Source organism: Metopolophium dirhodum, chromosome 1 (assembly GCF_019925205.1).
Source record: "Metopolophium dirhodum isolate CAU chromosome 1, ASM1992520v1, whole genome shotgun sequence".
Lineage (NCBI taxonomy): Eukaryota > Metazoa > Arthropoda > Insecta > Hemiptera > Aphididae > Metopolophium > Metopolophium dirhodum.
In genome coordinates, this window is record NC_083560.1 from 156,189,788 (window position 1) to 156,204,213 (window position 14,426).

The 14,426-nt window shown below is 27.3% G+C and overlaps 2 protein-coding genes and 1 pseudogene across 2 annotated transcripts; 2 read left to right on the forward strand and 1 right to left on the reverse strand.

The window, feature by feature from the left end:
• Positions 1-943: 943 nt before the first annotated feature.
• LOC132933421 (uncharacterized) lies at positions 944-1,577 on the reverse strand (annotated as a pseudogene).
• A 3,828-nt stretch (positions 1,578-5,405) lies between these two features.
• On the forward strand, positions 5,406-6,572 carry LOC132933422 (zinc finger BED domain-containing protein 5-like). Its single transcript, XM_060999712.1, has one exon. The coding sequence runs from the start codon at positions 5,406-5,408 to the stop codon at positions 6,570-6,572; it is 1,167 nt and encodes a 388-aa protein (XP_060855695.1).
• A 33-nt stretch (positions 6,573-6,605) lies between these two features.
• LOC132933423 (protein FAM200A-like) lies at positions 6,606-7,157 on the forward strand. Its single transcript, XM_060999713.1, has one exon. It carries the CDS (start codon positions 6,606-6,608, stop codon positions 7,155-7,157), a length of 552 nt encoding a protein of 183 aa, XP_060855696.1.
• The last annotated feature ends 7,269 nt before the right edge of the window (positions 7,158-14,426 follow it).

Consider the following 14,426-nt stretch of genomic DNA (forward strand, 5'->3'; position numbering starts at 1 on the left):
TTTATGTCTGCAACCAAACATCTAAAAGAAATGTATAGTTTAGGCAGTTAATTATTTAAAATGGTAACTTTAGTGGCAAATGCAGACATATTTTAATATGGGGCAAAGTTTAAATGTGTCTTAAGTTGTATACACCTTAATATGTAAACTCGATGAAGTGATCATTCCGGCTTCCAAAAACGACTAGAAATGAGCCACACAGTTAAACTGCGTCAATGCGGTTGCAAATTGGCAACAACAATGGTTGCTACAATAAACCGTGTGGTATAGGAATATTCTTAACGTTTATTGGGTAATATAATATGCATTATTTTTTAAGATTGGAACCATGATCAATTATAAATCGTATAGCTTGTAAATTTATATAGTCATTCACATGCATACATTATTTCATAAAAGTTTTATTAGATATATTTTATTAGTAAGAAAATAATTAAATTAGAGACAATTATTATCAATCTAAATGTAACAAATTATACTTAAATAGCATCATATTTTAGCTTTTTGATTGACTATATATATACAATATATAATATATACATATATATAATCGTGGGCAATCCATGTAACGCTTATGAGTTTTAAGTTGACCTGTCGAGATCTAGCTGCTTCTTCAGACATGCCATCACATTGTACGAGTAATTGCATGTCGATCTACCTCCTATGACACAAGTAAAGCTGTAATTAATGTAATGTATTTATAGTTATAAACTATTATCTAATAAAATTTCACAGGCAAATTGTTTATTAATAATAAAGGTATTACATTTAGGTCTTATTATTTGTTAAATATAATTAGTTATTGAAAAATGTAAATGTTTCATTTAAAAAAAATAGCCGTTTCAACTTTTGGAACAATTCAATATAATATGTAACTGTTAACTTGTTTTATAAGTTATAAAAAATTATAAACAATGAAACAATATATTATACACGCTCACATTCATAGCCGTCTTTCATCCTGCCAAAGATAAAGATAAATCACGTTATCCTGTGTTCAAAGTTATTTTGTCGATTTATAATAATATTATATTATTATATTATTATGATTATTTGTATGCTAATAAATTAGTAATAACTACCAATGTTCCGTCCATAATTTTTTTTTCCATAGAACATAAGTATTTTAAATTTGTGAGATATGTAAATATAATTATATTTGTTTTCTTATCATTTATTAGCAATACGTTTACATTTTTGTTAGTCATAATATGCATATTTATTAGAACTTCATGTACTTCATTAATATCCCTGGTAAGTGGTGGGTGGTATTTGGTTTTTTTATTATATATATTTCTACGAATATATGAAGTATCATAGGTCAGTGATTGTGTATCGTTTCCTAAACTGCGAAGTTCAAATCTTGTTATTTTAGATGGCATTTTGTTTATATTGCTTTCAGATATTTTTCGTTTGATATTATTACTTACTGCTTGACATTAAATTGTAGAATATGCTTCATGATCATGATCCAAAACTGATTTTTCTTGTAGTAAAGTTTTGTCTTTGTTGAAGACCAATTTGGCCTTGCATGTTTTATTAGCGCTTTCCCACGTTTTATTTCCACTTATTTTCATAAAATAACTTTATAGTCGTGTAACATATTATATTTCTACTTTCTACATTTATAAATACTTAAAATGTTTTGGGACCAATAACGAACATACATCAGTGTAGAAAATTAAAACGCAGTTTAAATATGTTATTAAATACATAAAATAATTTATTTCTATAACTTGAATCAATATAATTACATAAATTCACAGACATCAACGCACTTAATGATGCCAATAAATGGAAACACATCAGACTAAGAAGATATCATGCAAACAAATCATTACATAAAAAAAAACCCATAAAAAAAAAATCATGATTGTTAAGTGGATGTCACTTTGCTGTAAAAAAGGTTTCAAGTGGATCACAGTAAAATAATGGATGGTTTAAATTTGAAATCAATGATATTATAAATCATTGTATACGATAAACGAATCTGAGCGATGACAGTTTGTCAGTTTGGATATCTTATATTATATTTATATTGATATTACTTATTATCAATACAGTTTTTTTTTTTTTTTTCATAATACATTTTATTGTAAAGAAAACATTTATAATACAAGTAAATTAAAACATTAAGATTAAATTTTACAATACAGTATATTTACAGTGAATTAATATTATAAAATTACATCAAAATAACTAAAATCCTTATACTTGGTTATTTAAAAGTAGGTTCCTCCGAATTTAAAAATACAATAACTATAAAAAAAACCGTGATTTATATTTTTGAGATTTTTTGGTTACAGAATCACCTACTCAGGAACCTAACCTACTCATGTGGAACCTTGTTGTTAGTATTCTATTCAGAGCTATAAAAGTTGAACATTTTATACATTTTTAACTACAAAATAATTTTTAAAGGACATATTATAGTATATTCCCTTATAACAACAGGTTTTATAATGTAACAAAATATTTTTTATGGTCCGGTTAATAAGTTTCATCAATTTGGAAACTCATATTAAATATATATAATATAGCAATTTGGAACGAATTTATGAACTGTATGCACATTATTAATTCATAAAACAACTCTTAACAGATTGCGGTATTCCTGATTTATGCGAAACTTTTAACTCATCTACCGGTAACCATAATCATAAAATAACAGGCTAGAATATTGGTCTACAGATGTAAGTAACTATAACTGATTAGACGCTGCTTGAAAACTATGATATGTGAGATTAACATTTTCATCAAGATTGGACTTGGGTTTCTGGATAATTGTATTCAATAACATACGAAATTCACATTGAATTAATTTTAATCAACGAAATTGATATAATCCTTTATAAAAACAACTGATCGATAAACATATTTTAATTAAAATTACAACACCGTCTTTTCAACGGATATAAGCAATATAAAGCAGTAGAAATACAGAAAATATATCAGGCACCTCTCGTTTAGTAAATTAGGCGACATATTTTATTCAATACGTGACGTACAATAGTTGACAGTTGTTTTTAATACGACATAATATAATACGATTTATACAAATTTTTAAATGTAATTCATAATTACTACAACAGTTATATTTTTTAATTTTGTTTAATGTTTTAAATGAATAACTAAAAAAAAAAAAATGAATAAATAATATAATAATATAATACAAAGTGTATTATAATATAATTTAAAATTATATAGAAACTAGTTTAGACGACTAGGTGATTTTTTAAAAGTTGGCTTGGCATCCTTCTGCCACATCGTGGGCCCTGTGGGCGAACATTTTTTTCACTTAGATTCTCATAGCATTCTCTATGGCACTATCATAGTGGTTAAGGATGGGGGAGGTATAGTAAATGTGCTGACTTAATGTTGATGTAAATACTAGACTGGGGCACATTCCCAAGTTGCCCCACCCTAAATGACGCCTCTGAAATTAAGTCAATGTGAATTTCGTATGTTATTGAATACAATTATCCAGAAACCCAAGTCCTATATTGATGAAAATGTTAATCTCACATACCATAGTTTTCGAACAGCGTCTAAACAGATATAGTTACTTAAATCAATAGACTAAAATTCTAGCCTTTTATTTTAGGATTATGGTAGCCGGTAGATATGAGTAAAAAGTTTCACATAAACCGCAATCTGTTAAGAGTTGTTTTATGACTTAATAATAAGCATACAGTTCATAAATTCGTTTTAAATTGCTATATATATTTAATATGAGTATGTAATGATGAAACTTATTTACCGAACCATATAATATATTTTGTTATATTATACAACCTTTTGTTAAATTGTAAGATAACATTTTCAAACTATTTTGATTTGTTTTGAACTATTTAGGAACATTTTCTGTTTCCAATTTTATTAGTATTTTTTTCTATGAATGTCAATAAAACTTTATTCGTCAGATAAAAAAGCTTGAAAATTTAATACAAGGCTTCTACTATATTTTTACAATGATATTTGAAAAATAATAAAAATCCTTAGTCACAGTTTTTATTTATGAGCATTTAAAGTTCAAATATTGACAAAATACGGAAAAGTCACGAAAATTAGCAAATTATTTTGAAATGAGAATTTATAAAATATTTTATTTTTATATTTAAGATTTGATAATGTAATATAAGATTTCTCATAAATTTGTCTACCTTTATCAAAAAAAAAAAAAAATGTCTACAAACAAATAAAATTTAATTTTTATAAGCGTTTGAAATTTATATTTTTACATATTGGATATTCACTCGACTTCTCATGTAGTGGTTTTGTTATTTTATTGTTATTCAAAAACGAATAACTGTAGATACAAGAACATTTTACTGAATGTTTATATTTTCATTTTCTATACACCATCAAATTTTGAAAATAATTCGTCTCTTTTTGAGCTGTTTACGGACATTATTATCAGTTTTCAATTTTTTTAGTTTTTTTTTTTTTAAAGTTTGTTTGTTGGGTAAAAAAGCTTGAAAATTGAATGAAAGTCTCCTGATATATTATTACAATAGAAGTTGAAAATCATTAAAAATACATATGCACAATTTTTTATTTTTAAAAACAGGTTTTGGTGTTCATAAAACTAAAACTATATTTTGAAAATGTCATTCTTAATGACTAGTAAAAACAATAATATATATTATACAAAAACAAATAAAAGTCGATACTTGAAATTTTCAAATTGTCTATACCATAACATTTTCAACATATTATTTAAACTCTTTTTTATTTGTAGATATACGATGAAATATTTAAAGTTTAAGAATAATTTTGTAGTTTAAATGTATGAAATGTTTCATTGTTATTGGTTACATTTTAATTATTTTGGTCTTTCGATGTAATTGCTTGGATTAATTTTGTTCTTCATAAAATTAAATGTTATATTAATAATGATAGAATCTATCAACCCCTAAGTCTTAAAAACACGATTTTTTGGGGGGTAAAAGTTAAACTTGTATTTTAAGTACTTATTATCCATTTACTCATGTGTATTATGACTGTAAATGAAATTGTAATAATATAATATTGTTTTTAATAGTTTTGGGAAATACCTTATTTTATGTCCTAATGACACTGATAATTTTATTATCTTCAAATAATACTTAGAATATTACATTATATTGAATTTCCTGGAATTATTTTTGTTGTACAATTGTCTACACATTTTATATTCTATTATTATAAAATTATATCGATATTTAATTTAATGGTTTTAATCTTTTACCATCAGTCAGTCATTCACTGTTTGTTCATTAGTGTACTTGTCTGTGCCGTCTACTGAATATCGATCAGTATTGTCGATTTTCTGATTATTTTGTCGTGAAGTAAAAGTAGGTGAGTAAAATAATTTTATATTTTTTTATGTTGGATTTTAATAATTTTCCTTTGAATCAGGAACCATGTCACAAGGGAAAAAACGGTCATACAAAGAAGCTTTTCTACAATGGGGTTTTACTAAGTTTGTTGATAAAAGTGTCGAGAAGCCTCAATGTGTTCTGTGCAACAAAGCTCTCACAACTGAAAGTATGAAACCAAGCAAATTAAAAGAACATTTTGAGAGAAGTCATTCTCAGTTTGCAGAAAAAGATATTGCATTTTTCAAACGTAAAGAAGATGCGTTAAAAAATGCACGTATGGATTCATCCGGTTACTTTTTTCAGTCAACTGAAGCTGGTCTTGAAGCTTCATATTGCATCGCTCTACGAATCGCAAAAAACAAGAAACCTCATACAATTGGAGAAAATCTTATCAAACCGTGTATACTAGATGCAGTAAAACTTGTTCTTGGAGAGCAACATTTTGAAAAGATAAATAAGATATCACTTTCTAACAACACTATCAAAAATCGTATCGAGGATATGAGCAAAAATATTTTGGACACAGTGCTCAATAAAATAAAGTCAAGTCCTTTCTTCGCCTTACAGTTAGATGAGTCGACCGACGTTGCATCTTGTTCCCAGCTACTTGTCTATGTTCGATACATAAAGGGTGACGACATAAAAGAAGAATACTTATTCTCAGAATCACTGAGTACTACTACACGCAGTGAAGATGTTTTTCGGACAGTGAAAAATTTTGTCGATGAAAATGAGCTGCAGTGGTCGAAGTTAATAGGTGTCTGTACAGATGGAGCACCAGCCATGTTGGGCATTCATTCTGGTTTCCAAACATTAATGAAAGAAGTTGCTTCATTTGCATTATTTAATCACTGCATTATACACCGTTATGCTTTGGCAATGAAAACTCTTCCACCTGATTTAATGGACACATTTACTCGTGTAGTGAAAATTGTTAACTACATCCGAAGCAGTGCGACAAATACAAGAATTTTTAAGGACTTATGTAATGAACTGGGAGGAAAATTCGACGTCTTGTTGTTCCACACAGAGGTACGTTGGTTGTCGAGAGGCAAGGTGTTGCACCGAGTGCTTGAGCTCCGAGAAGAAATTGCTTTATTTCTAGAAAGGAGAAAATCAGGGAAGGTAAAGGAGAAAGAGTTTCACGCTCAAATAACAGATAATGTATTTATTTCTAAACTGGCATATCTTGCGGATTTCTTCGGATAAATAAATACACTTAATCTCTGTTTGCAAGGAAATATGACGAATATTTTAACTGCTCAAGATAAGGTTTTTAGTTTTCTTCGTAAATTGCAACTTTACCAACGCAGAATTGATGTCGAGGACATTTCAATGTTCCCAGAACTAACAATGGTGCTCGACGAAAGAAATGAAAAATGTTCATTCACAGACCAAATAGCTCTTCACTTATTATCAGTAGTAGATTCAATCGGTAAATATTTTCCAGATTTAAAAAATCGTCAAGTAAATGCTTGGGTGCTAAGACCCTTTTCAGTGGATGAAAATGTATTTCCAGATACTGAAATTGAAACCAAATCACAATTTTTAGGACTTCGTGAAGACAACACACAGAAAATAGATTTTTATAACACACTACTAGCAACATTTTGGCGAAAAATTGGTGGCGAGTATCCATTATTATCAGAAAAAGCCTTGAAAATACTGATCCCTTTTTCCACAACGTACAGGTGTGAAAGTGGATTTTCAACAATGGTAACAATGAAAACAAAAGCAAGAAACCGATTAAACTTGGAACACGACCTAAGATGTGCATTGGCCGAAACTGAATAGAATATTAAAGAAATTGTTAGAAAAAAGCAATATCAACCGTCTCATTAATGTTCATAGTCGTAATAAAAACTCTTATTTTCTTTGTTTGAAAAAATAAAATAAATTATAATTATCATCATAATATATATTTTGTTTTGTTTTTTTTTTTACTCAACTTTTTTTTTGGGTCGGGGGTATATGTTAATAGCTAACCTGACTTATGGGTAATAGTCTCAAAAAGGTTGGGAACCGCTGTGATAGATACTTTGTGTTTTAATAAAATTTTAATAATTACATTGATAAATGCATAACATTTTATCATAGCATTACTATTCATATTTAAGAAAAACAATAATTATCGAACTAGTGACATTTAAATATGAGAATGGTAAATGTCATCTTTTAAATATGCTTAAATCTTTAATTATATTAGTACAACTTCAAGGAATGAATCATCGATAAGATTTCTTTATAAAAACCGATTCCGAAAAACGATAAGGATTTATTCAAAACTCAGATCATTAAGGCACCCGATTCCGTACGTTTTGTACCTAAGATTTTAGTGCAATGATGCCAGATTTCCATAAGGTTACGTAGATATTTGACTATTTGAATTGGTAATAGCGTTTTACGTACGTTTTGTGTATTCGTAACTATATGAAAGACCAAACAGACGATCGGATTTTACCGGTCACCGTCACCGTTTTCCTTCAAACACAGTATCTGAAACACCTGGCATCTAAAGGACGTTTCCATCAAATGGCCTTAGCAGAAAAACAACGTTTAGATCACACAATCAACGAATTCAACAAATATTTGATTCATAAAAAATAAAAAATAATAAAATATTTGTAACAAGTACCAAGGTATCAAATTATAATTACTTTTATAGGTACATATAAAAAATGTCTTAATTTCTATAACAAACTAGCTGATCTCGTACACTTCGATTCCCGTTAAATGTACCAACTCTAAATGATTCAAACTTTAATGAATTCGTTATATAATATTCAGATTATGTTGTTCAAAATTTATCTTAGCTTTTCTGTTCCTTAAAATAAAAATTCTGATTCGCAGTAGTATATTATCAGGTAGGCAATCTACCTGTGGTAGATCGCGGACCCCGTGCTGTTTGTACGTAACTTTATAATTTAACTCTAAGGTATCAAAGTTATACCAAGTATTTCAATGAACTCCTCCTAAACGGCTTGATTAATTGTGAATGGCGAGTCTGTCGACCAATATTTTCTTCTCGTCCATGACGACGTGGAATTGTTTTATATAATATGTAACTTTTATATATATGCGAGTATAATACGCTCACTATTTCACTTAACTGCGATACATATAATATCAAAACACAGCGTACAAAAATTAAATACATTAAATGAATACACTGATTTATGACTTGACTTTTTGAAGGTATGTAGATCAATAACAAAATCCGATGACGCATCTGTGTCCACGGTTACTCTAGCTTGTTTAACTGCAACTGTACCAGGTCTATTGTCTATTGCTATTATTAGAGTAAAAGTAAACAACGTCGATGCATATACTTTCATTGATACTGGTAGCTCTAATAGTTATATTAATAATATATATATATAAAGATAAAAATTCGTTATAGAAAAAAGACAATTTTTCAAAATTAAATAAAACCTTAAATTAATTTTATTATTTTATCAACTCGTTATAAGTTATTATATTCGGTGATAAGAAAAATAACTTGTTGCCAAAATATGCTTGGTTAAAATTGATATTGATATGACTTACTTTTTAATTTGTATCTGTAGGTAGGTACCTATTCTGTGGAGGCTAGATATATATTATTGGGCGCAAATCCCCACTCCCCCAGTCACCAACTAATTACGCCTATTCAAGTTTTCATCAACTTTCATCAACTGATTTTTAATCACCTAAAATTCTCGTTTTTCTGATATTATGATTTTTAATAAAAATCATACCAATGTGCCATATTTTGTATTTATACAGTTATACCGTTACAAACTTAATGTATAACCATTAACATATTATTATAAGACTATGTATCTATAAATATAATTATGGCGTTTATGTTAGTAAGTGTAAGATGCGACTTTCTTACTTAGACCTTCTAATTTTTTTTTACTATCTACGGCATTTTACGATAAATACCAAATATTTTTATACCTGATTAAAAGGATTCGTTTTTAAGTAAGGTGAAAAACAGAACAAAAAATCTGCATGTAATTGTTTCTTGATACTTGTACTATTAAGTCTTCCTCACACTCTAATAGGGAGAATCTGATTATTGGTTCGATTTTTAAAGCCTTTTTTACCCTGGACCCAAACAATTCTGAAAACCCTGTGTAGAAAATGTGTGCCTAAAATTTACGTTTGGTTAAATATTTTGATCAACACTTTACTAGATTTAATGTCATCTTTTAAATATGATTAAATCTTTAATTACATTACTACATCTCCAAGGAATGAATCATCGATAGGATTTCTTTATAAAAACCCATCCTGAAAAACGATAAGCGTTAGGATTTACATAGTATTTACTATTCAGATTTAAGAAAATTTATCGAATCAGTGACATTTAAATATGAGAATGGTAAATGTCATCACTTAAATATGATTAAGTCTTTAATTACATTACTACATCTTCAAACAAATGAATCATCGATAAGATTTCTTTATAAAAACCCATCCCGAAATCGATAAGCGTTTATTCAAAACTCAGTTTATATATGTTCAACATTAAAATATTTCTGTATTTTGGATTGTTATTTCTTCTGCTCTTTTGTTTATCAATATAAAGACAACAATTCATTTTTACACCATTTTTATAACGGTAAGAAATATTGATTTTATTTATATAAACTGTCAATTTGATCCGTTTTTTCATCGGGACATAATATGATATGTTATGTAAAATATGCTTCGGTTTTCAACATGCCGGATTGCTTCAGCTAGCAAAATATCTTTTGAAAATGCTTTTTCTGCAGAGGCGGTTTTATTGGACGTTAAAAAGTTATTTGATTTTTGAATTTAACGATATTATACTTTTAAATATTTTATTAATTTTTGATTTCTGTATAAATGTTATAATTAATAAATTAAAAATTGTAAATTCATCGTAAAATACATTATTTGCTTATTTAATACTATCGTACGTAAACAATGAAATTTTTGAATCTCAAAGGTTATGCTTATTTCAATGATCTTCGAGTGAAATTGTTGTTTAGTGTTAGCTTAGCCTTTGGTGTTAAGTCAACAACTTCAATACACTAGAATGTTATAAATATAGTCATTGGTAATAATACGTATTACTTAAATAAGACGATTGTCGGATGCTGTGATCACTAAAATCAAAAATATAAATGAGTTAGAAAATGTGTTTAAGTGACTATAATTTAAAGTGGGATAAGTTATACGTGTAAAAGTGTCTAGATTAATACAACTATTTCAATCGTTAAAGATAATATTTTTTCATTTTTTTTTATGTAACCTTAATTATATTTTTGTGTTTATGTCACTACTGTGATTATAATTTTAGTATACTTTCTATTTTTTTCATAGATGCTATTGATATTACAATAATCGTTTATTTATAATATTTAATTTATGATAAATATATTATGATTTTGTTTTTCGTTTGTTGATAAAGGTTATTTTTAAAAATTGTATTTCAAAAAAAAACTTGCACTTAAATAATATTCATATAAGCAATTACTAGGTGTCTCTGCATTATGCTTTATAAAAAATATTTGTGATAGTTATTATGTGTCTCGATATTTTTTCAATCTAACTTATTTACGTGATAAAATTTCCGATAACATGTTGCGTTTGTCATTAAATTCTCTTAAAAACGACTTCCTTACATTTGTATAACCTTTTTTTAAATTCAATATTATTAAAATTAAAAAATTTAATCTGAAAGTGCTTTTTATGATGAATTCAAATGAGTAGGATATTAGGCATATGATATGTACTTATATTATGGTAAGAACTAGAAAACACAGATGGGATCGAATCCATTTAATTATTTTATTGAGAATTCTTAATATGGCTGTGCTGATGATCTGTTCCTAAAATTGACTCAACTGTTTTATGTGTTTACAGTATAAATTCATATTAAAGTTTCAATGTTTCATGAATGTACTTTGATTCAAAAAAAGAAAGTTTATATTTTGCGATTTTTAATCATTTTCAAATTTTAGTTCATATATATAATTTCTCAAACCATTTTATTGTTTTGAGGGAATTTAACACAAAACACCTATCTTTTCAAAATTTTTGTTTAAGGTTTTTACTTAGAATAATAACATTGATTTAAACGTGTGCTGTTTTTACCTTATCAAATATTATATATTGTAATTTTTCGAATCGTTCCATATTTCCGTATGACGTAGAAATTGAGAGTATAATGGGAAATTAAATGAGAATAATTTTTTCAGGTTAAAAGTATACATAAAAAATAGAAAATATGAAATAATAGGAAACTTTTTATTCAATAAAAATATTTTTTGTTTAAAAACTAATTTAAATGAAGTGTATTGTTTTGCATTTTTATGGCATATACATATTCATTTAGGGTACATTTTGGGTTTCATTAGGAAATTACATTCCCAACTATAATTATGACCTTTTATTGTTAGCACTTAGAAAACAATATCGTAAATTATACTGCAGTAACAGTTTTTTTTGCAAAAAACATACATTTAGATTTTTACGATTATATACCTACCTAATAGACCTATACATACAACCTACATTTTGAGGATTTTCAATATTTTAAAATATATATTATATATTAATATTGGTACAAATGATATTTCTTTTTACATGTTGAAACAAGTTACGTTATATAGTTAAATTTTTTAAATGTAATTCCCATTAGGCACAGATAAAATTATTTAAACCAAACAACGTATTGTTACTTCCTAACATTTCTATTTTTTATAAGACCTACAAGTGACAACTATAGTAAACATAAACATTATTGATATTTTTTTATACATCAATAATTAATATTTAAGTTAATGTTTAATTTAATTATTTTGATCTCATCGTTTTGTTTCAGACTACCAACGACATGTATTCTTCATCTTCTTCTTCTTCAAAAGATGGAAAACCATCATCCAATCTTCAAAAAGCGTCGGACCAGTTGGATTTGGATAAGGCTAAGGCAGGTAGAGAGAAAGCAGAAGCAAACCTTGCGAATTTTTCACCCACACGGCCCGCAATGTGGCAGAAGGATGCCAAGACAACTTTTAAAAAATCACCTAGTCGTCTAAACTAGTTTCTGTATAATTTTAAATTATATTATAATACACTTTGTATTATATTATTATATTATTTTTTTATTTTATTTTATAAATAATATATTTATTTATAATAATATTATCGTATTCAAATAAATATAAAGTCAATACTATACGAAATGACTGTAAATTTCTAATTATGGCCATAAAAATATCAATATAGTCTATAAATGAAATTGTCTACCAGTACAAAACTATAAGTATCATATTTATTATAGTATTTGTATTAATTTATTTTACCTTTAGAATTCAGAACATAGATACAGTCTGCTCTCGTCTAAAATTCGGACCATACTCGGAAACTTTGATGCTGGAATTCTGTTCAAATTTATTAATAATTTATATAATTGCAAATTTTAATAACAAACGAATGATTTAATCTGTATTACCTAATTACCTACTTATATAAATTGAATACGTTTTAAATCATTCTTAACTTATCCAGTGTCCACTAGTAGGCACACCAAAGGCCCGTGGATCAGATTTATAAGGGGGCTCCGAACTGAAAAATTAATTAAGTTTTTTATAAATATTGACCACATATGATACAGCCGATACGGTCCATACGGGATACAACACATTGGTGTTTATAAAAATAATCATATCGTGGGCCAATACTATATTTCGTTCAAAGAATAAAATTAATGTTCTTGATTTGTCTTTCTGGATCGGAAATATGTATTTTTTTAATGAATACAAAATACAAATAAAAGTATTCAGAATAAGGCTACTGATATTATAAAATTAACCTTGTATTTTACACACAGTGTATTCGTTTATGGAGTTCAATCAGAATGATTGGCGTAGGTGTGCAAATCTGATAAGCTACGTGGTGATCGTGAAGTATGTTGGTGTGTGTTTAGTAATAAGTTTTGGTATGTTCTGTGCACCCCGAAAATCCGGAGAATCCGACTACCCCACCCAGCCTATAGCTCTATGCTTTTACGTACCGGTAAAGCAAGATTCCATACGTTATACCTTTTTGGGAACACGATTCCGTACGATTTTTATCATACAATGGATTGTTAAAATTTCCCAAAAAAAAACAAGATTACGTTCGATTTTCTGTGCAATGTTGCCACTTATTATTTATTATTGTCAATTAAATAAAGTTGATGAATACTTGCATATGTGTCCCCTTCTCCTGTAAGTTGAGTGCACGCAACAATATATTTTTCATTCCTTGGAGATGTAGTAATGTAATTAAAGATTTAATCATATTTAAGTGATGACATTTACCATTCTCATATTTAAATGTCACTAATTCGATAAATTTTCTTAAATATGAATAATGACACTATGATAACATTGTATGCATTTATCAATGTAATTATTAAAATATTTTTAAAACACAAAGAATGTATCATTATAAATATAACATTTAATTTTATGAAGAACAAAATTAATCCAAGCAATTACATCGATAGACAATAATAATTAAAATGTAACCAATAAAAATGAAACATTTCATACATTTAAACTACAAAAAAATTCTTAAACTTTCAACATTTGATTGTATGTTTATAAAAAAAAAAGAGTTCAAATAATATATTGAAAATGTTATGGTATAGTTATATGCATATGGCAATCTGTGTGCTAAAACATTTTAATTTGAAAATAAAAAGCGGTTAAATGGATGTCGCTCTGCTAATGGATTGTATTAAATCTGAATTCAATGATATCTTATCATTGTATACGATAAACGATTCTGAGTGGAAACGGTTTGTCAGTCTGGATATTTTATATTGTTACTAGCTGATCCCGTGCACTTCTTTACGCGTTAAATAACGGGATTATATCAATTTCGTTGATTAAAATTAAGTCAATGTGAATTTCGTATATTATTGAATACAATTATCCAGAAACCCAAGTCCAATTTTGATGAAAATGTGAATCTCATATACCATAGTTTTCGAACAGCGTCTAAACAGATATAGTTACTTAAATCTATACACTAGTTTTCTAGCCTTTTATTTTAAGA